This window comes from Callospermophilus lateralis, chromosome 6 (genome assembly GCF_048772815.1).
Source record: "Callospermophilus lateralis isolate mCalLat2 chromosome 6, mCalLat2.hap1, whole genome shotgun sequence".
NCBI lineage: Eukaryota > Metazoa > Chordata > Mammalia > Rodentia > Sciuridae > Callospermophilus > Callospermophilus lateralis.
This window is the reverse complement of record NC_135310.1, coordinates 19,455,866-19,483,538: the sequence shown is the minus strand read 5'-3', so window position 1 is coordinate 19,483,538 and position 27,673 is coordinate 19,455,866. Positions and strand designations below refer to the sequence as shown.

Here is a 27,673-nt window from a genome sequence, read left to right as displayed (position 1 = left end):
CTGAGGATTACAAACTGAAAACGTTATCACTCCCTTTTACTGTTTTGAACCAAAAAATAGTGAGTATGTATGATTCCCTATTTCATGGATGAGAAATCTAAGAGGACTTGATTAATAGAGACTATTGTGGCATCAAAACTTGAACCTGAGCTCTCCTAAATCCAAAAGCCAGTCTCATAATGCAGAAGTTAGTCTGCACAGTAGAATCTCCAGTAGAGCCTTTAAAACCCAGAGTTACAAAAAAAAAAAAATGGCTCTTCTCCTAGAGATTCTGGGGCAGAGTCTAGAAAACACTCTCTTTCTCTCTCTCTCTCTCTCTCTCTCTCTCTCTCTGTCTCTCAATGAAGTGTCACAAGAGTTGTATGATTCAGGATTAAGAAGCCCTGTCAAAATCCTCCGTCAGCATTTCCTTTAGTGTGTTCCTGCAGATCTTAGTCCCCTAAAACAATGAAGAAAGAAAATGTCATGGTTCAATAAATTTGGGAAATGATGTATACCTTGTCTCCCTCTAAGAGATTCACAGTACTTAGTCACATTCTAAGAGTCTGGGAATTAAAAACAGGAACAGAAAAATAAAGAACTGTATAACTTGGTTTCACCTAGCATTTCCCAGTCTTCTTAGGTCCAGGACTCTATGAATACTATGACTCTCCTTAAGAGCCCACAGAATTAGCATCCATAGTTTAGGAAATGCTGGACTTGTCTACATCCTTCCATCAGTCACACCGGTAAAGGCTACAATTTCACTATAAACTTCACATCTGCTCTGACTCTATTCAACAGCTGTTCAAATGATCTAAACCTTGAAAAGCATTCAAAGATGGGAGAGGGAGCGATCCTATGCCCACGCACTCTAGGTTCTGTTAGCTGCTTGGCCAAAAACAGAACAGCACAGAATTCCTTTACATTTTTAAAGTTCTCTCCCCACTGTCTCACCCACTAAAATTTACAAGTTTACACTGTGACTATAAAGCAGTGAATCTTAAAAAGAAAAGAAAACAAAACTTACCTAAAGAAGCTATATTCAATTTGGAAAAGGTCTAGATGCCAGAGGAATTCCTCCAGGCTTCCACAAGTCCTGGGCCTCTGTTTAATGGAGAAGCTTCACTTGTTCATTTGTTTATTTATTTTTTGTTTTGTTTTATACTGAGGATTGAACCCAGGGGCCCTTAACCACTGAGCCACATCCTCAGACCTTCCTTTTTATTATTTATTTTGAGACAGGATCTCACTAAGTATCTCAAGACCTTAAGTTGCCAAGGCTGGCTTTGAACTTGTGAGCCTCCTGCCTCAGCCTCCCAAGCTTTTGCGGTTATAGGTGTGCACCACAATGCCCCCACACTCATTAATCTTCTTTTTTTGTTGGGGGAGCGTTGCTGGGGATGGAACTCAGGGGCACTCGACCACTAAGCCACATCCCTAGCCCTATTTTGTATCTCATTTAGAAACAGGGTCTCACTGAATTTCTTAGCACCCCACTTTTTTCTGAGGCTGGCTTTGAACTCGTGATCCTCTGGCCTCAGCCTCCCGAGCCACTAGGATTACAGGCAAGCACTGGCTGCTTATTTATTTTTGAAGCATATATCTCCATTGTGTGTCCATTCCTCTTGGTGGATGTTTATTAAGGACCAGCCACTAATGCTGGATATTGAGTAGCCAACACCATACTGGATGTTAGTGTACCTGACTGCTAATCCTTGAAGCCACATTATTAGGAAAGTATTATCACCCCATCTTTTTTTAGGGAGGGTAAGTATGTACAGGGAACTGATTAAAATATAACAAATCAAGAGGAAAGGGGAAGAACAGGGCTTAAAATCAGGGTCACATCCTGGAGAACTTTAAATGCTATGTTTAAAAGTCAGAACATTTCTCAATAAAGTTGGACTTCACTACAAAGTGGTTCTTATCCACGATGGACATCCACATCTGCTGAGGAGCTTGTGCATATTTCTATGGATATTTCTGTACATATTCACAGTCTATGTGAGCATCCCATTGCAGAGTACAGACTTGTAAGGGGGAGAACCCCGGTAATTGTATCTATGGTGGAGAAAAACTCCGGCGGATCCTCATGAGCACGCACAACTTTAGTGAAGAATTCTGACATGAAAGCCTCCAGTTCTTAGAAAGTTTTCCTGTATTAAAGTGAGTCCTCCATTAAGCACAGAAGATTTCTGGCTCACCTGAGAGTCTCTCAGCTCTCTGAAGACACCACGGCTCCCCAAAGTCGTATCAAGTGCTGTCTCCTCAGGAACCAGAACATCTATCCCAGGAGCACGAAAGTCTTTCTTAGAATGACTCTCAAAGCTCCTGACTTCACAGGAGGAAAGACAACATCCACAGGCCTGAGAGCTGACTGTGCCGTGCGTGGGGACTCCTTCCCCCAGCTCTGTGAACGCTGTCTTGTTGTCTTGGAGTCCTATAGACAGATATGAGTCCTCTAGTGGAAACTTTGTGGGAAGAAAATAGGGGGAAAGAAATAGAAACAAGACCTGAAAAAATAAAATGTTTCTCTTCTCATGTCTCTGAGACTGATCCAGGCTCTTTGCCTTGCTCTTGTCGTTGCTCCCCCTGGTGGACGCTTTCTTCATTGCAGGCATGTGTTGGCGCACTCCTGAGTGAAAGATAGGGCCTTCCCAGTACCCCAGGAAGGACAGGTGACCTGATCCACCAGCCATACTTCCAGCCTCTGAGATGAAAGGACCAATAATTCTCTGCTTTTTGCTTTGGTGTGTTAAAAAAAAAAAAAGCAAAACATCCTTTTGTTTCATTTATGATGCTTTACAAAATCACAGGGAACATCAGTTATTTGCTCATGAATGAACAGAATTCAGAACAGCATGGGGATTAGATAACCTCACTGCTGACAATCATGCCCTAAAAGGTCAAGAGCAAAAGTCTTGTACTACATTTTTGGAACTGTGGGTAGATATTCTCTGCTCTCCCATCGTGACCAGGGATGTTGAAGCTGAGAAACTGCTTCCTGGCACAGCCTCTGTATTATAAACCCAGTTTATAAGTGATGAATTGTTTTGTAACTTTTTCCTTTTTAATTTCAATTACATCCAGACCTCAGATACACTGTGATTTAATTCTTCCTTTAGGTTCATTCCATTGCCTAGTTAACTTTTCTAAGTAACTCATTCCTGTTCTTACTATGATATACTCTGTTTTCCCACCTGAGAACATTTAGAAAATATTCTCTCCCACACTTATTTCTTGAAGTGTTCCTACCAGTTATAGCTTTCAGTTTTTCAGCATGACTCATGAAACTTAGAAAATGTATATCCCGTAAACCCCCTTTATTCTTTAGCAGCGTTGTGCTAACCCGTCCTTTCTTCCTTTCAAAGCTTCGGGGTGGTGGGTAGATTGGAGTACAGTAATAAGAGCAGGGGTTTGGGATTTAACAGAGTTGAATGTGAATCCTGGCTTCACCTTTTTGTGTGGTTAAGACTTTGAGCGATCTGTGTAGCTTTCCCATGCCTCAGTTTCTGAAATATGCATAGTAATAAATTAATACATCAAGTCTTTTTAAGGATTAAATGACTGTGTGTGTATAAGCAATAGCTTGGTATAGTGAACAACCCTCATAAAACACTGAGAAATTCTATATTTTCTTGGTGCTCTTCTGTCTTGGGTATTATAAGGATAACATGAGCTCCCCTTGACACCAGAGTAATAAACACACACATCTGTCCCAGAAAAGGCTAAATTCATTCTATCTTCTACTTTTTGAGTACAAGAAGTATTTCTAAAGGAGGTGTCTTTATTCTATAGATATTCATGGGGTACATGTTCTGTGTAGTACCTGAGCCAGGCTTTCTTGGGATAAGTAAACCTGACCCTGGACTTCAGGGAACTTAGCATGTAGCTTAGAGCAAGCTCACAAACCCAGGTACAGGCCAACAGAAAGTGAAACATTCTCAGATCCAGTGAGGGGGAAGGACAAAGAAGACTACTTCATTTCTAGCAAGATATTTCCAAAAACAAATCCATGTCTCCTAACTTCTGTAGCTGAATTTGTTCAGGCTCCAGCACTCCTTATCTCCACAGCTGGATACCACCCTGTGCTCATTATCCTAGGGGGGATGTAGGAAGGAAATCCCTTGGACCACTCCCTTTCCTTGCCTTCTATCACCAGGTGGTCATGAGGCTCAATCATCTACCTCTGAAGCCCTCCCTAAGTCTTTCCATCTTTCTTCACACTTCTCTTATCTCCACACCTTAGCATCTCTCAGAGCACTTGTTAGAACACAGATTTTTGAGGTGGTGGTGGGGATGTGCTCTGATTCAGTAGGTGAGGGTAGAACCTGAAGATCTGCATCTCTAACAAGTTCCTGGAGACTGGGGCAGTCTTTCCCTTTTGGTGCTACGGATGGAAGCCAGGGCCTCATGCATGCTAGACAAGCACTCTACCACTGAGCTACCCTCATCCTCTCTCTCTAACCTTTATCCTTCTTCACATTTTCTACTCTACTCTCAGATCTGGAAAAAAATACAAAATAAGTCTTTTGATTACCTATTGTTCACAGCAAAAAATGTCAAATCCCTTGCATGACAAGCAGCATTCTCAATTATCTGGCTCCTACCTAATTCTCCTGTTTTACCTGTTACCTTGCTGAGCCCATACCTGACATGAAACTTCTTAATATCCATGCCATTTTAGGTTTTGTTCTTACATCTGCTGCTAATTCTGTCCACCAGGCCTGGAATCCCTTTCTTTACTGGCTAAGTCCTATGCATCCAGTCTGCACACCTCAAGGGCAACCATGCCCTCTCACCGTGTGCCCTCTACCCCATGCTGTTGTCACATGGTAGTGCCTGTCCACTGCTCTACTTCATCCACAAGACTATGCCTGAGAACCAGACCAAGTCTTTTATCTCCATAGGTGCAACCCCAAGCAGTACATTGCATGACAGAGTTGGAGATCAAAGGGGAGATCCAGGAGGGCTAACTGAAGGAGGGAGGTATTTTAGCCAAATGTAAAAAGAGGTTAGAATTTGAATGTGCAGAGGAAAGTGGAAGAACGTTCTAGAAGAGGAAGCTTGAGCCCAGGTTTGCTCTTGGTCAGGCTGAGGTGTGAGGAAGGAACAGGAGGTAGCTAGCTAGACTGGCCACAGCATGCCTCACCTGGAGAGCCAGTCAAGGGAGATTGCACAGAATTAACACGACTGAGCAAGGGAGAGACCCAGATCAAAGGCGGAACACGGAGGTCACCATTAACCAGAACCAGAGTGGCTGGATGGATTGGCTGGATAAATAATGAAGATGGGAGAGAACCAAGAGTGTGGTTCTGGCATGGTGGACTCTCTTCTTTATGTCTTCCCACTCACCTTATTCATGTCTTTCTCTTTAGTACTTCATAAATGCTCAGTGTAGGATGGATGAATATATGTGGTGGAATTAAAATAAAGTCCAGGAGGGGTCCTACATGAGCTGGGAATGGGAGAGGTGGTCTCTGTGGTGATTGTAGGTAGTACCCTTGCTGCCATGATGTTGTACATTTAAATAAGATCAAGTGAGATAAAAGGTAGATGGCTATTGATGACCAAAGGAAGACCAGGTGAGGCCCTTAGGAGGTGAGCAGCGGGAGGTTGGGATAAAGGTTAGAGAGAGAGCCATGCTTGTTACCAGAAGTGGATCAAACCTTAGCATTTGTGAAGGTCAAAAGACACCTTGAACATGATGCCTGAAACCTGTGCTTATGACACATCGTAAGTGATTTTACTGTTTGGTATGCCGCAACAAACTGTGTGTGAGAGAAATGTCCTCTGTTCTCACTGTTCTAAAGCAATAAACTTGAGCATTAGTACCTTTATCATGTGCTTAAAGATATGCCTTGAAAGAGTTCTGCATTGTCACTGCTAATCCATTTTTCCTTCTGAAATAGACAGCTTTATGACTATTATGACACTGTTCTCAAAAGTCTAACCATTGCCATTCTTCCATTAAGTTTAACACATTGACATGTGTTTGGAGAATGTAATATAATGTTGAATATGTGGGAAAAAAGATGTTTCTTCTGACCTTTTCTTCCATTTTTCTTATGCAATACTAGGGGGTCTTTCTTATATGACTTTGACCTGTGCAGAGAAATATATGAATAAAAATGAGCTAGAGATGAAAGCATGAATCATCTTCATATTAAACATACAGGAAAGTTATTTTTTTTTAAGCAGGCATCCTCAGAAGATAAACTACCTGTGATTATGCTTTCAAATCGGTAATTCTAGTGGTCCGTCCATCAAAACTCAAAATTAACAATGTGCCCACGCAGGAAATTTTACTACCAGAGACAAGCACATGCAGGGGTTGTGTAGAGGATATGCAAGAGATAAAGAAGCAGGATTCAATTTCCTTTTACACTCAAGCCCAGGAAAGGGCAAATCATCATTCACCATGCCTGCCCCTGACTAATGGAAACCCGGGGCTTAGAAACTGGGAGTCATTTTCTTTTTACAGTTCAATTTCATTTCTTCAAATAATCATTGTGAGCATGAATAACTAATTAGAGGGTTTAGCACTGAGTTCTTGGAGTAACAATCTATAAAACATGTACTAGTTGGAGTTAATTCATTCAACAAATATTTATCCAGTGTGTACGCATGTGTCACCCCTGTGTTAGACAGGCAGGGACAAAGTAATCCAGGGTTTTTGTCACGTTTGAGACAACCTGGAGGTCCAGACTCTTATTCTATTTTCTTTGCTACTGCGCCTAACATGTGAATGACCACTTTTGTTTCCAGTTTTCAGCTTGAACTAGTTCATAAAATATGAAATACTGCACGTCTGAAGTTCATCCGAAGTAGCAATCTTTTTGTGCTTTTTAGAAATTTCCCATGTCCATTTTGATGGGGCCAATTAGAAATACTGGGGAAAGTGGAATTCAGGAAGTCACGGAGTCCTAAGAATGTTTGGAATTTCCAACAGATTTTACTAAACATTTTCTGTATCATGACATGTTCCAGAAGACCATAAAAGTTAGTTTATATGAATATAAACTACTTTTTGCCTTGCTGATAACTGCAAATAAATAATTCAGATGACCAGCCACCAACAACCAAGACATTTGGGGGTTCGTGTGTTCCCCATTATATTTTCCTTATAAATTTTTGTAATCAAAGAGAAAAATAATGAGCGGTGCCTCTTTTCATTCCCACTTTCAAATTCTGCAGTATGAGTTTCCAGTATTTCAATAACTCTCCATAATATCATTAGAAATATAAAATAATGATTAACCTCTTTTCTTGGTGTGACTTTACAGGTAGGGATTAAAGGCATTCTTTGACTTGCGTTTCTGCATAGCAACATGTTCATTTCTCCCTTTGAAATTACTTAATCTGTCACATTGCTTTCATGGTAGCAACCAACTAAATTAAGGACAGGATCACAAATTTGGAGAGCACTATTTTCTTCACTAAGGAGCTTTATGCAAAAGTTCATAAATGTTGCATAAAGCCCAGCTGCTTGGCCCTGGTCCAAAAGCAATAAGTGGGGATAAAAGGAGTTGGATAGATAACCTTTAGCTTAATATGGCTCAGTAAATCGGATCCTACATATGCTAATTTTGTACTTTTTTTAATAGATGGAACTGATTAAAAATATAAGTACTGCCGAACAGCCCTATTTATTCACCCGACACGTTCATTTCCTCAACTTCTCAAGGTAAGGCACTTTCCACGTTAATGGTTCTCTCATTTCTTTTTGAATCCTTAGGCTCCTTCTAATGAACAGTTACTTAAGACATCTACCTGTATTTGCAAGGTAGTACAATTGCCTTGAAAAGTCATTTTTAATCCATTTATTTTTGCTGCAAAGGAGTCACAATTTGAAATATTTGGACAGAAATTCATTTTGTTCCTAGAATACCATCTAAAATATTTTTTTTAAAAAAACTTTGATTTTTTTTTTTTTTTTTTTTGATGAGAAGACATTTGACCTGACAGTTCTTTAAAAAAAAAAAAAAAAAGTCAGGTTTTGTATTAAAACCAACAAGAAGGCAAGAAATGGGTATTTCAACATAAGTATTTTATTGCACATTTTTGTGCAATTTGAGCCTGACAGGGCTATGGGCGTCATCTCCAGAGTGCTCATAGCAGCCTTTCAGTCTAGCTTTTTCATTCTCCATTTGATTATCCTGGTCTTGCATGCTTGACATTGGTGGGGTATTTTAGAATTCTCTTTTTCTTCAGTGACTTTGTCCTTCTGCAAATAGTACAGATCATCAAATTCAGGCTTTTTGACCTTATCTGGGTTTAATTGCTAACTTCATGCTCTGTGCATTCTCCTCCCTAGACGTTTACTGGTTTACTGCCACTGCCCCTTGTTCCTGAACAGGTGGCCCTTAGATTCCTGCTTTCTCTGCTGACTCTGGCCTGTGCTCACAGTTGGAGTCGGTTGGCTATCAGATCTCTGGGTTCGGGGACAGATCTGTGGACCGGCCCAGGACCCCTGGGCCTCCCTGGGGGGCCTCTGGTGGCAGATCTCTCATTTTCATGTGGGTGATAGTACTCACAGGGGCACAGAGAGCCCTGCTGCACTCTGCTCTGGCCCTGTAAATGGTACCTACTAGTTGATTTTCACCTAAGGGCCCCTGTGAGTCCAGCACCTCAGGAGGCTGGCTGTGGGGGAACTGGGGCTTTGACCTGAGCATTCCAGATGCCTCACAACCCACAGGGCTGGGAATAGGTTTTAGCCTTCAAAGAACTTCCTACTGTGCAGCAGGCCCTGTGCCAATTAAGTGTAAAGAGAATGAGATTCAATGAAGCTCGTTATTAAGCAGAACATAGCAGAGCAGAGGAGCTTGCTGCCTTATCTTTAAAAGTGAGCTTTCCCAGAACTAAGGTTTCCTGGGCCTGCCTGATAACCTGAGTTCCCTGCGATGGTGTATAGGGCACCTGCAAATTATCCACAGTGACCCTACGGCCAGGAGTTGGGCAGCCTAGAGTGTGTTTTTCAACAATACCTATAAAGTGACTTGTTACTGGGTTGAACATTATATGCACCCTGCCTCTTCCTTCCAGAAGGCCAAGAACATGTTATTAGGCACAAGGAGATAACAAGGACTCATTAGCCCTTTCAGGCCTGTGTTTTATGACTTGTAAGGAAAAGAGCATGCTTTTCTACTTCTTGCTATTCTAGTGAGCCTCCTTCTGAATCACCTCTGACACCTTAGAACTTCATGCATTAACTCTTTTGCTTTGAGGTCAAATCTTTACAACCAAACAAATTGCAATAAAACATATTTTAATAATTATCTCAGTACAGTGTAGAACTCTAATGAGAAGCCAAAGCCGGTATCTTAATTGGATCAGCAGAGCACAGCCTGGTGACTGTATTTTATCATGGCCTCCACCATCACGTATACCTATAAGAGGACAATCTTGATTGCTTTAATTCTGAAAGAAATAAATAAAGCTTCAATAAATGCCTTTTATAGGACCACATCTGCAGAAAACAGTGTAGGCCTGGCTGCCAGGATCTCTGGGTGTCAGTCTGCCTGCCCACTGTCCATGACTTGGGCATGTCATTCAATCTCTTGGTGGGGAAGGGAGGGGATCCATTTTTTCATCTTTAAAAAAGGGACAATTCCTGCCCACCCTGTCTTATAAGAATGCCCTGAGCATTTGAAGGAAAGCCCTCAAAGAGGAGGATACTATATAAATTCAAAGTGGCACTTAAAAAGGTATTGCCGTGGAAGTCTTCCACGGAGCCCCAGTTCTGCTGCAGATTGGCGGACCCACGGCACATCCACAGCAGGAGCAACCCGAGGGCAGGGCAGGCTCTGTGTCCTCCTCCTCTCCATTTTGTTCAATTCAAAGCACATGGATGGAGGGCCTCCATCTCCTCCACGCTACAGTACAAGTGGGGCTTCTGCCAGGAGCACTAAAGGTTTCCTTTGCCTTTGGGAATCCTTATGTTCTTCCAGTGAGGAAGAAATATGGGAAAGTGTGATGCACAGAGGGGGAGGGCTCACAGTGGCTCCCCTAGGGCAGGTGGGAGGCAGCAGGCTATGTTCCTGAAAGGCACCCCGATGGGGAGTGCAGGTGGGTCAGCTCTGTACCAGTGAACAGGAATGGCATCCTCAGTACAGGGATCAGAACCAGGGAAAGCTGGACACAGGGAGGAGCTGAAGGGAGCTGAAGTGCAGCTGGGCGGCGGGGACACAACTGGAGTAGAATGGCAGCCAGGGTCTGAAGCGAGACAGGGCCGGCCGAGGCTGCCTCTGTCGGTCCCATCTCCCCATCTTTTCTCTGCACCCCACAGCCCTGTGCCAGGGGCCTTAGCTCAAGACTTCCCTAAAAATGAGTGGAATGATGTGGAGAACTTGAATATAGGACAAGATGATCACACTCCCGGAACCTGGGAAGCTAAAAAATCAGCTGCTTTCAAGGGAATGTCTCTTTTGAAGGAACATTTCTTAGGTGTTAATGGCAAACTGCAGCCATACAAAGAGCCCGAAAATATATAGTTGATAGAAAAAAAAAAAAAAACAACCAAGTTGGAATTTGTTAGGAGGCCTTTAACATACTTTAAAAAATGAGTTCTGCGTTATGAATTCCGAGGCCTAGATATAATGAAGCCGCTCCTCAGAAGCCTGCTTATGAATGCTGTAGACTGCTCGTGTCAGAAATGAGGACACTGTGAGAAGCCAGACTGCAGCCTCAAGTTCTGTGTAGATAATTCCAGTCTTCTGTGCATGGCTAACATGCAGCAGGATGCCTGCTGTGGAGCAGGCTGTAAGAATGAGAGCCAAACCGGCTTTGACATGTACGTGTTCTGAACTTTTGAGGGAGATGGCACTATTCCAAAATGGATTGCCCCCTAATTCTTTTTCTCCATTAGGTATGACATTCTTATTTGAAACACAGACACCCAGGGTGATGTAAAATGCCATCCTGTGAGCTCTTGGTGACTCAGTAGCTGATTTATTTCATTTACTCATCTGGGTTTCTTGCCCTCTTCCTTCTTTTTCCTCCCTGTTAGAGGAAACTGTTCATCCATATGCAGTTTTATTAATCCATGGGAAGCAATTGTATTAGATCAATCAGGTGTTTTTGTAGTTGCCTCCAGGAAGGATTTCTGCCAGCTCCTCAGAGATTCCAGGTTTGGATCTGTGGGGTTTCCACTCGGCTATTCTTTCACACGGTTTTTCATCTCTCTGGAAATTTGGGTCAGGCAAATGTTCTTCCTCTGGGCAACCAGGAGATTTGAGTCCAAACCACCTTTGCCTAGAAGGTGCTAGAAGATGTTGGAATGGTTCAGTAGGGTTTTTAACCCTTGGGTGTTGTGGTTTCATGTGTCTTTTTTCTGGTTGTTGAAGTACCTTTGGGTACAAATTTTGGAAAACTTCAACTTTCCATCAGCAGCTGTAGCCCCACGTGTGTGACTTAACTCCGCCCTCTGGAAATATTCATGGCAAGCACAATACAGCTTGTCTCTCCCAATTTGTCACTTGTTTTCTAAACTTTATTGGAGGGATGGGCTTTCCAGTAATTCTTTTTCCAATCCAGAATCCCTCTCAATCCTTCAGTTCAGTTCTTGCAGGGAAAACCTCAGGAAAGTCTCACCTCAGAGGCTGGTGCTATGAAAAGAATCCAGGTGAACCGTGAGAGCCATCAGGATGGGAAACACCTTAAACCACCACGTTTCTTAACCTTTTTCCATCTCATTCTTCCTTTCTCACCTGCGACCTCGTCCCTGTCCTTTGGTTCCCTTCCTGTTTTAGCCCGGATGCTGGTGCAAACTTATCAAAACAAAACATTTTAAAATCAGTCCATCACCAGGGTGCTTGCAGGTGGAGGGTGAGGAGCAGAGGAGGCCTTTGCCCACTTTCTCTCCTCCCTTCACGTGAGGTCTTCATTACGTAGGTGCGGTCACAGAGCCTGCCTTCTGGGGACATTAGTGAACAAAGCAAACGAGATTTGATGTTTCCATAATTCAGTTTGGTTTCCACATCTTATCTATAAATGTTGACTATGTTTTTTATTCTCGTGAGCAACATGGTCTCTTTTGATTCAGGGCCCTTCAAATCTTTCATAATCGTGGCAGAATCCTCAAAGTGGGAAAAAACAAAAACCCAAGTCAAAATGGCTCTTTATGGTTATTTTCTGCTGTCCTCGCCTATGTTAACAGAGCCCAGGAGTTCAGTATTAACATGAGAGTTTTCTCAGTTTACCCTGTTTAAGCACAGCTGGGCTCGTCTCTCAGCTCGGCTTTTCATGCTACCATGAGCAGAGAGATCTCTGTGGCCACATGAGCCCAGCAGCTTTGGAGGCCCATCCAGGACAAGAATCATCTTGACTTTCCCTCAGCTCAGCTTATTTCTTCTTTAATTTTTGCTGTTTATTGTCAGCCGATTATTTCTTGCCTTGTCCTTATCATCTCCCTCCTTGAGTAGGAACCTTAACTCCAGTGGTCCAGCCACCGCCCTCCAATCCTCCCCCACATTTGCCTCAGCTTTTCACAGAAAATGACTCCACATCTTCCCCTTAGGATGCTCCAGAGAGCAGAGTGTGGCTCTGTTTCCTCTGAGTGTGTCTGGGGACGGGAGGTCCCATCCTGAAGTACCCACTGCTCAGAGTTAGGGGATGGGGGCTAACCTCCCACCCATGCCTGGCCCCCAGCTGGCGTTCAGTAACTGCCAAAGGCTCAGGTTACCATGACTGGTGTTTTTGTCAGTTTTTTCATTGCTGTGACTAAAAGACCTGACCAGAACAATTGTAGAGGAGGAAAAGTTTATCTGAGGGCTCACCATTTCAGAGATCTCAGTTCATAGACAGCCAGCTCCATGCCTTGGGGCTCAAGGTGAGGTAGAACATCATGGCAGAAGAGTATGTTGGAGGGATGCAGCTCACATGATGATCAGAGAGCAGACAGACACTCCTCTTGCCAGATACAAAATATATAGCCACGTCCCCAGTGACCCACCTCCACCTGCCTTCAGTTACCACCCAGTTAATCCCATCAGAAGATTAATTTACTGATTGGGTGAAGGCTGTCATAACCCAATCATTTCTCCTCTAAACCTTCTTTCATTGTCTTACACATGAGCTTTTGGGGGACACCTCACATCCACAGTGTAGCAACTGGCTTCCAGCAAAGGACCATTAATGAACCATGTCTGCCTTTCTCCCTTGGGCAGCCCCTCAGTCTTTCCCAAGTCTTGTTCTTCTCCATGATGGCCTCTCTCCCACTTCAGTGTGTCTTCCTCCCTCATTAACAAGGATCAGAGCTGTGGGCCTCCAGCCTACTGTACTTTCCATCTTAAACCACAGGTAGCAGTGCAAGGGTATCACCTACTTCCAGGCCAGAGGCTAAAAAAGACGTACTCTGGGTAGAATCGTGATCGCCAGGGACTGGGGGAAGGAGAGGGAAGGATTTATCATTTAATGGATGCAGTGATTCAATTTGGAATGATGGAAAAGTTCTGGAGAGCGATGGAGGTGATGGTGTACAACAGTGTGAATGTACTTAATACCACCGAATTGTACATTTGAACTTGATAAAGAGGGTAAATTTTGTGTTATTATATTTTACCACAATTTGAAAAAAAGAAGATATGTTTTATACTGTAGGAGGAGGACAAAATAGTCCAAATTTTCCAGGATAATCCTGGTTTGACGTCTTGGTTTAATGTGTGCATTACTTATTATTATAGGAAGAACACCTTTAGTATTTTGATGAAAGCATACAAGGTTCTTACCCCTGCTTTGTGGAAGAGATGACTAGTATTGCTGCCAAGTAGATTAAGATGTTGAAGAAAATAGAAGGAAACCATTTGAAATGCTGCCATGCTATGAGAACCGTGTGGTTATTATTGTTAGCAGATTATATCCTGCTTTGGATCTTCATCTTCTCATTAAAAATAGATTAGAAACTAAATAAAAATAAAAATAATAGAATCCATTTGCAAAGGGTCAGAAGGGGACCCAGAGGGCGATTAGAGCTGGTGAATATGACCTGTGAACAAAAGTCAAAGAAATTGGTGATAGCTGCTATTTTAGGATGACTTGAGAGAGCTTCAAATATACAGTAATAACTGTGGGGACCAAGGGACAACATTGTGTTGCTAAGTAAAGAATGAAACACTGCTTGACTCTTCTTCCGTTCTCTAGTACAGAGCATCTTGGAGCCTATGATCAGCGGTTGTCTCCGTGGTGTTTTAAAGCACAATAAATAGCAAGTTAGAACCATAGATTACAAAATGAAGGGAAATATAAAAACCAAAGGAATTTTAAAAATATATAAACAAAAAAAAACTAAAGGAATAAAAATTCACGCTCCAAAGAAGCTAATCCTTTGTGTCTGATGACTCGGACAGAAATAAGTGTGCCTGAAAGGAAGGTCAGGAGTGTCAGCTGGATAGGACAAGGACTCTGTCATCGTCAGGTTGACCAGTAGGATGGACTTCACAGGGAGTCCATGGAACCTTCTCCCAGGGGTTTTAAACATAAGGCAGGATGTTGCGCTACTGGGATGGTAGGGTCAAAGCATTCTCTTCTCTCTCATTCTCTTGGAGACTCGAGTGAGCAATAAGTTCACAAAACCCAGAAGACTTTATAAGTGTGACTACACATTTTCAACACAGTTAAGAGAATACTGAGGCCGGAGAACCATATCCTGAAAGAGGGTGGAATGAGGGAGGGAAATGTGTTTCCTCCTCAGGCGCTAGGACACGAGGTGTACTCTGGTGATGTCATGGTGGTATTCTGGCCTCATATTGTTGACACACCACTGGGTTTTGCCAGTTTGGGAGGAACTTGTACACACCAAAAAGACTGGGATTGACAGCTGGAAACCATTATTATTATTGCTTCCTGGAAAGGGAGAGAGATATATTAGACCCATCTCTTCCATAGTTAGAAATTTCTAGACAGAGGCTATTGTAGTACAGTTGACAGTGACTTTATAAGCCATCTAATACTTGTGTTTGGGAAAACTGTTCTGGAATTCTTTCATCTGGATGCAGTGTATAAACAGGAGCAAACCATCTGTGCTCAGTAAGCTGGTCAGTAGTCACATCCATGGCCTCATGGCAGTGGTCAGATTGAGAACCATCTCCTACTGGGAAGCTGTATGTTGACTGACATGATTGGGAAGTTACTAATTAACACTGGTAGTTGTTCTCACAAAGATAGAAGTACTATTGAGGTTTGTGAAAGAAAGCATGATTTAATTTTTGGAGGGTCATATTGGATTCATATTTGGTATGCATGTTTTATTTCGTAGTGCCTAACATTATTACTTTAGTTACTGTTTATCATAGATATGAAACCCAGTTTAATTAAAAGAGGATGATAAATTCAGGATATGTGTGGTGGTTAGCTGGTGGTTGGCACAGCTAACCCCTAGGACTACAGTTAGATGTTCTTCCAGTGGCCTGAACATCATCTGGGAACTGACAAGATTCCTATTGGCAAGGCTAGGCCTTACTCCTGAGCAGTGTGTTTTCCTAGTTGGTGGAATCTGGAGAATCCAGGATATCATGCACACATCCTGGTGTCTGAAAGTTCACTACTGGAGAGTTATTCCTCTGCATTCCTTTGGATTTTTTTCTCTAAAGATTGGGCCAGGTGCGGTGGCACACACCTATAACCCTAGAGGCTTGGGAGGCTGAGACAGGAGAATTGCAGGTTTGAAGCCAGCCTCCACAGTTTAGTGAGGCTCTAAGCAACTTAGTGAGACCCTGTCTCAAAATTTAAAAAAATAAAAAAGGGCTGGATATGTGACTCAGTGGTTAGGTACCCTTAGGTTAATCCCTGGTACCAAATGGAATAAAACAAACCAAAAAAAGTGCAAATAAACTGGGCAAAACATCATATGAATAAGATGCTCAGAAAATCTTTGAAGCTCATATCTTCTGATGCAGAGCCCCTGATACTATAGCAACAGAACAGCTTGGAAGCGTGCACGCCTGAGCACACACTTCTTCAATCAATCACCATTCATTGAGCACTGATGAGGCCACCCACTGTGCTCAGTGACATAGTTCTTGGCTGCAGGAGGGTCACAGTCTGAGGAGAGAGATAGGCATGCCAACACAGTACAGGAGGAGGACTGAGGGTCAGAGGAGGTGAGGAGTGGATAGTCCGTTGGAGATCATTGTTGGAGAGGTGACAGTGAGTCTGAGCTGGGTTTTGAAAGGAAAACCATCCATCAGCTACAGAAGTGGGAGCTGGGGTCTCCCTGCCTGTTTTTTTCTGAGCTTTTTGTGACCTCTGACAGAATAGGAAGACATTCTTATCAGAAGGTCACAGGATCACAGGGACCCTCAGGAGGGCTACCAGAGCATGAGCTTTGCCCAGAGCCAAGACTCAGCAGGGCCCCTGCTTCCAAACAGTTCACAGAAAAAAGGGAGTCCTTCAAGAAAATCCAGCAGCCCAGTCACCATGGCTTGCAAAGCCTTGCTCTCAGACTGACTCCTACTATAGTTCTTCAAGCTTTGTAGTTGGAATGAACATAGAATGCCTAGATATTTATCTTTTTTTTTAATCAAAACCACTTTCCATCACTGCAGGATAATTACATTGATTTTTGATTCATTCTTCATATCTATTACATTATTAATTTTCCCAGCTCTAGAATTGTCTTTCCGTGGTTTAATAGCACAGATTCTGGAGCCTGATCACCTGACTTCATCCCTCAGTTCAGCCACAGTTCCCCCAGGTGTAAATGGGGGATATTATGGTTTCTACTCTGTGGAGGTGTTGGGGGGCTTCAGTGAGTGGATCTATAAAGTGTTAGGAACAAGGTGGAAAGATCACCCAGTGAATTCTGTCTGCTGTTAATTCCCTCACCGCAGAACTCCTTGCCAGGGACTGTTTGGATTACAGTGCAGAAGTACCATTGCACCCACCACAGCACCCAGCATCGACCAGTCCATTGAATTATTCACTAAGGGCCCCCTACGTGCCAGTGTGCCCTGTGCCAGGCAGTGGGCATCCAGAGCCCCCATCCTCAGCATCTGAGCCTAGAGAGAAGATCAAATGATGTCTGTGCCTTGATGCTGACCAGCAGCATGGCTTGTGTACAGTTAGACTGTCAGCATGTCCTCCCAGCTTCTTGAAGGACCTGGAGAAGGTGTCACCATCTCTGCTTCCTGCATGATAACAACATGCCTGTCAGCACACATGCTCAGTGACGTGCTCGTGTGCACCTGGGCAGATGGGGCAGTCACTAGGTAGCAGGTTGGCTAGAGGGAAAACCCTGTCCACTCTTCTTCCTGCAGAAGCGATGGGTTGTAACGAGCTCCCTGTTTGTGCCTGTGTGTGTTAGGTTTGGAGGAGACCAGCCCGTCTACATCAACATCATTAGAGACCCCGTCAGCCGGTTTTTATCTAACTATTTTTTTCGTCGCTTTGGAGACTGGAGAGGGGAACAGAACCACATGATCCGCACCCCCAGCATGAGGCAGGAGGAGCGCTACCTGGTAAGTCCTGCTGTGTGTCGGAAGTGGTTTCTCTGCTTCCCTGAAGTGGCCAGTGATTTCCTAATTTTCTCAGCTTGTTTTTGGTATTAAGTAATAGATCATTCCTTGTGACTTCTGGCCAGCACTGTCATGGTGAAGAACAAATATGTTTGAGGGTCTCTCTTAGAGGGTTGCAGGGTTTTTTTTTTTTTCTCCTCCCTCTTCCTATTCAATTGCCATTGCAACCCATAAGGGAAGTTTTTAAGGAGGATCCTCAGATTCCTAAAAGAACCTAGGGCTTTCCAAAGTCACTCCTCTGATAAGGGGCACTGTCATGACAATTGTCATCTCTGACTTCAAGTTCAAGGTTCTTTCCACCACAGCACAACAGAACATGCCAACACAGCAATAACTGTATTTCTGGACCTCTTTGGGGATCCTCAGCTCCATAAAGGATGTTAGTTTTGACCCCAGTAATTGTTACCAAAAATGGAGGGCAGGACTGTGTATCTTTCTTCCAGCACTGGAATAAAAGGTAGGTTTCTCATCTTCTTGTGACTGTATTGGCAAAAGTTCTCTGAGTAGCTAAGAGCCCCGTTTTTAGGAGATGGAAATGCTGGTCTCTGTCTGGGATGAGCTGATGGGTTCCTCCAGATATCCTGGGCTTATGGGCACAGGTAGAGCAAGAAAGAAGCATTGAGGGATCAGTCCAAACATGGCCCCCACTGCAGCAAGATACATGGTACCTGCCCCATCTGCTGCCAGCTCCCCAGCATCAGCCATTCAGCTATAGACCAGTGGAGTTGCTCTTTTGTGTATCACCTCAGTGTCACTGTCATCTTGAGATCTGTGACTAGAGCTGAGAACATTGCAATCAGAGAAGCAAAGCATCTCATCCAGAGCTGTAACCCAGGCAGTAGAACTGAGCCTTTCACTCCCTGTGCAGTACAGGTCAAATGCCCTAATCTGAAAATCTGGAATGCTCCGAAATCTGAAGCTCTTTGAGTCCCAGTATACCATACCTGACTTTATGGGACAGAGCTCAGTCAAAATGCATACTCACTAAAAATTCAAAAATACTGTATAATATGACCTTTGCCCTATTTATATAAGGTATACATAAAACACAAGTAACTTTCATGTTTAGACTTAGGTCCCATCTCCAATATCTCATTATGTATATGCAAATATTCCCAAATCCAAAAAAGTCTGAAATCCAAACCACTTCTGGCCCCAGGCTTTTTGTATAAAGGATATAAATCTGTATTTGTATTTGTTCAACTATAAGGCTTCAATGAAACATTTTGATGATATATTTTTAAACTGGCTTTTATCTATTTTTGCTTTAGGTTTTGGTTTTTGTCTTGTTTTATTTTTTTAGTTTTTGATGTTGAAAGCCTTAATCTTTGTCTTTAAACCACATGTTAGGAAGATGGCTGTATATATTTCTCTAATAACAAGTTTATATTCAGAGCATAGAACCACTTACTAGCAGAATAATGCCTTCTCAAATTATCTTTATTGTTTGTGTTGGATCTTGATTAGTATACTTATATTTTCTTTTAAAAACATAGAGAACATTCCATTTAACCAAAATAATATTTCGAAGTTCTGATTTAATCCTGATACTAAGAAGGCTAGAACCGAATGATAGCAGAAAACACTGAGAAGCCAGAGATGGAAACTAGTTGTGAATTCTGTTATTCCAATAGCAATGCAAGAGTCAAGGGGAATGCCCTAGGTTTTTAAACTCTGTCTAGCTTTTTGGCATCCTGTAAATCATTCTGTGCAATATGATTTTCATGCATTCACATAATAAGCCATAATCATTAGAGAAATTACAAACAGAGAGAAATGTATTTAAAGAGCTCAAAAGATGTTAAAAATTGGTAGTAGATGGTCTTATGTTTGTGTTGAGCTGGTCACCGCCTTGGGGATGTGACCTGAGCCATACCAGCAAATTCCCCGTAGAGATTAGCCCTTTTCCAAGTGTGAGCGCTATGTTCTGGGAGGGTCATCTCAGATGACCTCATCAGACAATTTGTTGGCAAGGGCTCTTCAGGGAAGCATTAAACTCCCCAAAATGATCAAGCAGAAAGTTGGGGTACTGGGATTGAGAGGAGAGAGACTCAATTCCTTCACGATCTGCCCAGAATACACTGTTAGAAGGGCTGATTTCTTGTTCAAGGATAGCTTATGTGAAAGAGGGCCTATTGCTCCTCTTCATCCTCATCATCATCTTCCCCTCCTCTTGCTCTTCCTCCTCATCCTTATTCCTCTTCTTTGTTGTCATCCTCGTCCTCCCCACCTCCTCTTTCTCCTCCTCCTTTTCCTTTCCTCCCTCCTCTTTCCTTCTTTTCTTAATAGCTAAAACTTTTTATTCCCTTTTCTTGATCCCATTAGACCCTTGATATAAAATTGCCCCTGTCATAGCCTTTTCTCGTCATAGCCCAGCTGTTCTGTTGTGTGATTCAAAGGAGAGAATTTTTGTCTCTCTCTGTGGCATAGGCAGCTGTGGGGAGTCACTGTCCCCTCATTGAGGCCTTGCCTGGGGCGAGAGCTAATCAGTGCCAACCCTGGCTGTGCAGGTCACCCTCTCAGGGGCTATGCACCAAGCAAGGACCCTCCCTGCCTGCGTGCCACATGCACTTAAGATACCAGACTGGCCTGAGTGGGTCCACCAGTTTACCACGCTAGTCCAGGTCTCCATCCTATGAAGCCTCTTGGTTTATCCAGTTGCCAAAACCTGGCTGTGTGTTCTTGGCTCTGAGCCTTGCAGAGCTGCTTAGCATACAGCTGAGCTGGCCTTGAGCTTGCTGGGGGAGGGAATGAATGGTTTTCCTGGTGGAAAGTAAAGGGGTCTAGGCTTACAGGGGCCCATGGAGATGAAGATGATGTTGGCATTTCACAGGTGCAGGAACAAGCCTCGGTGGACACAGGTCATGGGGCCCACAGTGGTAGAAGCCAGTCCTTCTGACTGCCCACACGGACCCTACATTTCACTTCCTGCATGGTCAAGGGAAAAGAGGACTGGGCCCAGCCCCACACTTTATGAGCAAACTTGTCGTATGTTACATCATCTGCACCACTTTACAAAGACACTGCTGTTAAAACAATTTGTTTTCAAACATTCAAGCATCTTATAGGTGTTCTCTGTATTTTCTGAAGACAGATAGGTTTTCCCAAGCTTTCTATTTTCCTTCCAAACCATTCCTCGTTGCATTTATCAGAAAATAATTTTTAAGTAAATTAATATGAACGTAGAAACAGTTGACCGGTAGCACCATACCAAGGAAAGGCTGTGGTCATGGGCTCATTTTTCTGTCTGTCTGTCTAGAGCCAAAGTCTCAGCCCTTGGGTACCAGGTGGCTACCTCCCTTTTTGGTTTAAGAGCCATCTAAGCCCAGGAACCTTTGGACACATCCTAGCACATGCCTCCTCCCTAGTTGGAGTGCAGGCTGCTGTACTCCCAGGGCAGGGGAATGCCTGGCACCCAGAACACTTTTAATGAGGGGATGAAGGACTTCAAAGGAAACGCAACATTGGGTTTGTAGGGGAGCCCGAGCCTCCCAGCCCTGCTGAACCACTTCCTGTTGCAGTCTCTGAGCTTCCATGAATCTGAATTTCTCCTGTTGTCTTTTTTGCTCCGCCAGTTGAACATGTGGGGTTCGTGCTTGCTATCCGCCTAAAACCTGGCCTTAAAACTTTTCATGGTGAAGTATTTTACACAGATACCACTTTGCACTTTCAAACTCCAAACTATGTCAAGTTGGGCTGCTCCCCAGCCAGCCATCGCTGCCACCTCACTGGGCGATCCTCCACATGAAGAGGAGGGAAATATGGGAGAACATTTTCCCAGAGAGAAAACCGCCTCTGTGATGCTATTCATTCGATTTGGCTGTAAAGCATGGAAAGTAATGCATGTTTCAAAGAGAAGATGCGTAATTTACAGCTTCTTAATTCATAAAGAATTTCAGTGAATCATGTTGGCCCCATTGGATTCTGGAGAAGCCTGAAAATTGGCCAGAGTCAGCAAAGGTTTTCAGAAAGCTATGCATTTTAATCTGCTTGAAAGTTGTGGACTCTGGCCGTCCTTTAGCTCTGGAAATATACATGTGAAACACTGATGTGTGGAAATTTCCACTCCGCCCTGACCAGCGGAAGCTGTTCTGTGAATGAAACCTCAGGCTTTGCCTCCATTCCTACAGTGTCACTTTTCTTAAAGAAAAAAAAAAAAAAAGGATTTGGATTTTCTGCTTTTTAAGCGTTTCAGCAAATATGTTTCCAGGGTCTTCAGAGGTAACAAGTGAAGTGCTTCATCTCCAACTGGTTTGAATTTGGTTTTGACCCAGGCTGGGGTAGGGGCCTAAGACTTGGTGTTCTCATGCCCTGTCTGAGCTGCCCTAGCTGCATGACGAGGCCAGGGATTTAGCCCCTACTCCTTTCCTCCTGTGTCACAGGATTGTTGGCGGATTCACCCTCCACAGAAGGGCTGTGGAAGATAAATTTTAGTTTTGATGCGTTCATCCCCTGGCTCTGTCAGTGACTCCCTATGATCCAAAAATGTTCCCTTTTCTCTTTGGTGGCAACTCCGGAGGTGGTAGGCATCATTCTATTCGCAGCGACATTTTTTCTACAGTAGCATTCTATTGAAAGGGACATTTTTTCCTACAGGTTTGGAGTGTCCCTGCTGAGGGAGCCCACAGGGGCTGCTGTTTTCACAGGGCTTAGGACACCTGGGGACATACCCTGAGCCATTGTCAGGTCTATGGGTCTCAAGTGGCCTCTCAAGACCCCGGGAACAGGCTTCTAAGGAAACGGCTGCTCTCTGTGTTCCCAACAGCTGGAGATGTGTTTTGATCCCGGCCTGCTGGCAGACATTTGTCCCGTGTTTATTTACTTGGAGCTTGCGTAGGCACGGGGTTGTGGAGTCATATGAGCGGCTCGTCCTCCCCATGTGAGGGGCGGAGGAGTCCCCTGGAGTCTGACGCTGTGTCATGAGGATAGGAGCATCCAGCGGCAACCGGGACAAAGGAGCCCTGCTTCAGAGACAGTCTCTGAAATCTGTTTGTTACGGGTATTTTTAGAACCAAAGGCCATTTCTGGGGGGTTAGCATGATGAGCAGTATCCCTGGGGGCTGGGGCAAGCAGAGGAAGATGGGCAAAGGAGGGGAGAGGGAAGAGGAAGGCAAGAACTCCGAGGGGGACTCTGGAGTAAAGGAGAGACATGAGAGAAAGCTTTGTAAGCAGAGAGGAAAATGCACCAGCCACCTCCTGAGCTGCCACCAAAGAGCGTCAGCTGTGTGGGGGGCGGAGCAGCATCCCTTGCAGCATCCCTGGGTAGTCTGAGCACCCACGGGCTGCCCCTCCTGTAGACCAGCAAGGCCGGCCCGGAGGCCAGGTGGGTGGGATGATCAAACCACAAATAAGGAAAATTGGGATTCTTTAGTCACTTGGGGAACAGAGGCCAGGGAAAGGAGTTGTGAGAGCCATTGTGAGGACCAAAGTATACACCTGCCAGCCAAGACCAAGAAATGCCCCACAGAGCCAGGCCCCGGAGGGAGAGCATCAGCCACCCCAGAGTTGCACCACCAGAGTTTCTGGTGGGAAACAAGAAGTGTGCAGGCTCAGAATCTGTCCTGGCAACCAGGTAACATGGGTACCCAGGCGGCCTGGCTTCCTGGCCTCCTTTAGCCACTCACTGACCAACGGCTACCTTGTATCTCTCTGTAGCTCTTATTCAAGCTCTTCAGAGTGACTCCAATTTGTTCAGTCGACTGTGCTGTCCAGCTCCTCAAAGGACATGCTTGGCCACTGTGCCACAGAGTCGTCTCCTGCCTGCTGTGGCTGGGGCAGTGGGTGGGACAGGATGCAGCCAACTAGATGTAAAGTGCTACAGTAGTCCCTTGCTGCTCTGACAGCTGATCACACACCCAGGAGATGGGCCACCAGGGAGTTATTCTTGCACAGTCTGCAGGTCAGAATCCAACCTGGCTCTCACCGGGCTAAAGTCGTGGTGTTAGCAGCCGGATCCTTTCTGGAGGCTCTCAGGGAGGGTCCCCTCCTTGCTCGCTCAGGGGTTGACCCCACCCTTTCCTGTGGCTGTAACTCAGATCCCATTTTCTTGCTGCCCACCTGAGCTGAAGTCCATTCCTGTTTCGTAGAGGCCACTGACATATCTTTGTCCATGGCCCCCTTCCTCTGTCTTCACAGCCACCATTGGCAGGTGGAGTCCCTCTCGAAGCTTCATATCTGTCTTCTTCCATTTCACTTCTCTAACCCCAAATGGAAGTGCCCTCCACTTTTAGAGGCTTAATATTATATTGGACCCACCCAGATAACCAGGATAACCTCCCTATCTCAAGGACCGTAACCTCAGTCACAGCTACAGAGTCCCTTTTGCCATGTAAAGTAATATATGCATGATTTCCAAGCAGTAGGGCATGGACATCTTGAGGATAAGTTATTTTAGCTGTTGTGACATCATCACAGGACTTAGGGGACTGAGGAAAGGCTGTGAACATGACAGGCTTCCAGGAATGTGCCCTCTCCCACCCACAGGTGGGCAGTCTGCACTGGCTCTCCACTGTGCCAGGCTGCCATGCAGTGGCCCCAAACCATGACTTTCCTGTGCCTGCAAAACCAAGTGACAAGTCATGCATTGTGTCATACATTCTTCAGTGACTATTCATCCGTTCATCCATTCATCCAGCCAGCTGGCCAGCATTCAGTGTTCAGTTCTGACTTAGTACTGTCCATGCGGTAGGCACTAGAGTAGGAACTGCAGATAAAACGTTGAGCAAATGTAGACACAGGATCTGTCCTCATGGAGCTCACGGACCTACCAGGGAGACAGGCATGAATCCCTAAACCATACAGATGTGCAGAGCAGCAACTGCATCACATCCTGCAATGCAGAATAACACCTTCCTTCCAGGCATGGAATGGGGGCACTTGGCAAGTCTAGAAACTGAACTGAAGAGAAAGATAAAGAAAGAAGAGTATCCAAACATGGGGACGAGCACATGCAAAGGTCCTGTAGCAGAAGGGAGCACAATGAATGAGGGAGAAAACCAGGGTGGCTAGAGCAGGAGTAACTAACTGATGAGAGAAGCAAAGAGCTTAGTTCCATGACATGGGCAGGTGGGGGTCGAGCCCCATAGAAACCCCCAGGCCCTGTCCAAGAACCCTGGGAAGGCACTAAAGCAAAGGAGCCATCTTTACATGAGATCCTGAAACTTTCACATTTTGGGGGAGAAAAATCACTTTGGCAACAATATATAAAGTAGAGAAAGGCCCCCAAGTACATGTGGACAGACCAGTTAATCAGAGGCTACTCTAAATGTGAGAGTGACCACAGAGCAAGTATTTACAGACCACCAATCATGTCCAGGGAGCAGCTTCAGATGGGGCAGGGTGGCGTGGGAGAGCATCTACACAGAAGTGCTCGACAAAGCACTGACCTTGCAGTTGCTCTGCCTGGTTATCCACAGAAGCCCCAAACTGGGAAATTGTAACTCCAACAAGGAGAGAGGCGACAGTTCTGAGCAGCAACACAGGAGTTGTCATTAGCTGGGTCGTGTTTAGTTAGCAAAGAGTGATGAAGACACCTAGCAACCTGACAAATGAGGTGCGGATGTGGGGATGTCTATGGGGAATCTGTAGGGACAGGTGCAGACACAGCAGGGGTAAGAAGGGATCTTCCCCAGCTGAAGTGACGCTCTAGAAAATGTGCAAAAGCCTGAGAACTGCAGGCTGCTCCGGGTGACCTGCCCACTTGGCTGGAGCAGGGTTTTGGGGAGTGAGGAGCTCAGGGGTGGAGAAGTGTTTCTCCAGATGTCCCTGCAGGGAGAAAGCGGCTCTGCTCCAGTTCCTCTGACCTGCTTTCTCCATAGAAGGTCCCATCAGGACCATCAACCACAAGAGCTGCCAGAGTACACCAGGTGCATCCCCCTGGCCACCTGTCAGCTGAGCTCATCTGCTCTGGGCCCCGCCCCTCACTATGAGTCAGCGGAACCAGCTGCAGCTGTGCCTGGCCACTGGAGATGAGTGCTGCACCCTTGCTGGGCCAGGTGGCTCCATTTACCAAGGTGGTGGCAGCAGCCTTGGCTGCTCCGGAGTCACCTGGGGGAGCTTTACACACCAAGATGCTCGATCCCACTTGGGCAGATTCTGGTTTAATTGGTCTGGGGTGCAGCCTGGCTTTGACACTAAAAAATATTTTAAAAAATCAGAAGTGATGCCAAGGTATACCTAAGACTGGGAACTTAACCACCCATCCATTCTTGGCTGTATTAGCTAGAACTGTTTTCATTGAAACACCTGCAATGTCTTAAAAACTTACTTTCTTATCCTCTGCCCATTTGGAAAATGCTGTATTTGCCTTCTTCTTAGAAATGTTCTATTTGCTAGGCTTTTAATTGGCACCTGCAAATAAATATCATTAAGGAAGTTGGATGACGTACTGCAGTACCTGCTGTATCTGTGAATACCCCGTATGCCAGTCAAGCATTCTTCTAAAATCAAAGTGGGGAGTATTTATTATTCTGCAAAGAGTATATCACTGTGCATTTAAGGTTTCACTTTTGGAAGCTACACTTTAGACATCAAAACAGGGAGTGAGCACTTTGATGAATAAAGTATTTTAGTCTGTGGACATCCTTTTATTTAGGCTGATAAGGCACTTGGAGTCCATTGCCATGTCTTCAAGGGGACATAAGACATCCTTTAAATGCAGGACAATTCATATGAAGACATAAATGCTAACTAAAATGATGTGAGTGAACAGACCTGTACTTGAAATATGGAAATGTTCTTTAAATGCAGTCAGGGAGTTTGCGGTTTGATGAAGCAAGGGGGTGAAGTTCACATAAACTAAAAAACTAATGAATCCATTTATTGGTGTTAGAATTTGAATTCCATACCTACACTTGTTTTACAGAAGTTGGCACACCACTAGATTTGTCCCCAATTTGCTCTGCCATTTGTAATAATTTTTCCTTTGCTCAACTGTTTTATATACACAGTATAAACTCCCCAAAGGCCGAATGACCTCCAAACGTGTTCTTAAAAATATTTTGCAGAGTCTGAGACCAAAAAAATAAGTGTAAAACATCTAAGAGATTTATTGGAATCTCAGCTTGAATTCTAATTGCAAGTGCTTATGAAAATGTCAATATTAACATGAAATAGCTGGCAGTTTTTCTAATAAATGTAAATTGAATTAGATAGTGTGTAATTGGAAAAATACTCGCTTCGCTCAGGCTCTCAAAACAAGCCTCAGAATCTGTTAGCCAAAGCAGACTTGCCCTCTAATGGCTAGAAATTGAAGGACAAAACTAAATATTGTTGACCGCAGGGAACATAGAAACCAAGAAGAGGGAATGGCTGACCATTTGTCACCACATATATCAAGGATCTCTGCAAAGGATGGGCACCATATAGGTACTCCCATGAGCATACTATTATTATTATTATCATTGTTATTGTTGTGGTACTGGGGATCCAACCCAGGGCCTTGTGCATGCCAGACAAGCTTTCTACCGCTGAGCTTTACCTACCTCACCCAGCATGGGGGCAGAAGGATGGAGAGCCAAGGATATGCCCAGTGCCTTGGAGCTTTGGGGTGATCTTCAATATAAACAGGTATTGCAGATGCCCCATCTCCTACAATGCAATTGAAAAGTCAAACTTGCCTTTTATATTAAAATATTCAAATGCCTGAGAAAGTTACAAAATAAGTAATCAGGTCCAGAAAGTGTGAGAGTCATGGTTCATAATTAATGAGATTTGCAAAGCATAATTTAACAAACTATTTTTTGTTCCCTTTAATGATTGACTAATGAGTGTCACAAATAGAATGGAAATGATACCAGTAAATGTGGTCTGGTGGGAGTTTAGTAGGAAGTTTGATTTTATCCCATCTGACATTTTTCATCACCTTTTAGGAAAGCAGCTGAGAATGAATGGTTCAGGTGGGGGTTCACTGGCTTTAGAGTCAAAACACTCCCAGCTCTTGAAATTAGCACACCTCTTAGATGGGACTTGTTAGAAGAGCCATCACGTGTATAAAAGAGTTACCAAGTTCAACAAGAAAAGTTTATAACAATAAATTTTAAGATAAAATTGGTGGCATTCCATACTGAGCACTACTCATACCCTGTGAGAATAAAAAATGTGACCACAACCAAGGCAATAAGATTAGCTTTGGCTTTGATTATTATTAATCTCTTTTTTCTGGGTAATTATTTCTCAGTGTG

The 27,673-nt window shown here is 44.1% G+C and overlaps 1 protein-coding gene across 1 annotated transcript in view; it reads left to right on the top strand.

The window, feature by feature from the left end:
• Ust (uronyl 2-sulfotransferase) overlaps positions 1-27,673 on the top strand; it is a 267,481-nt gene that overhangs the window by 160,549 nt on the left and 79,259 nt on the right. Inside the window, exons 4-5 of the mRNA XM_076859656.2 lie at positions 7,590-7,669; positions 17,282-17,435. Coding sequence (XP_076715771.1) covers positions 7,590-7,669; positions 17,282-17,435 — 234 coding nt within the window. The remainder of the gene's footprint in view (positions 1-7,589; positions 7,670-17,281; positions 17,436-27,673) is intronic.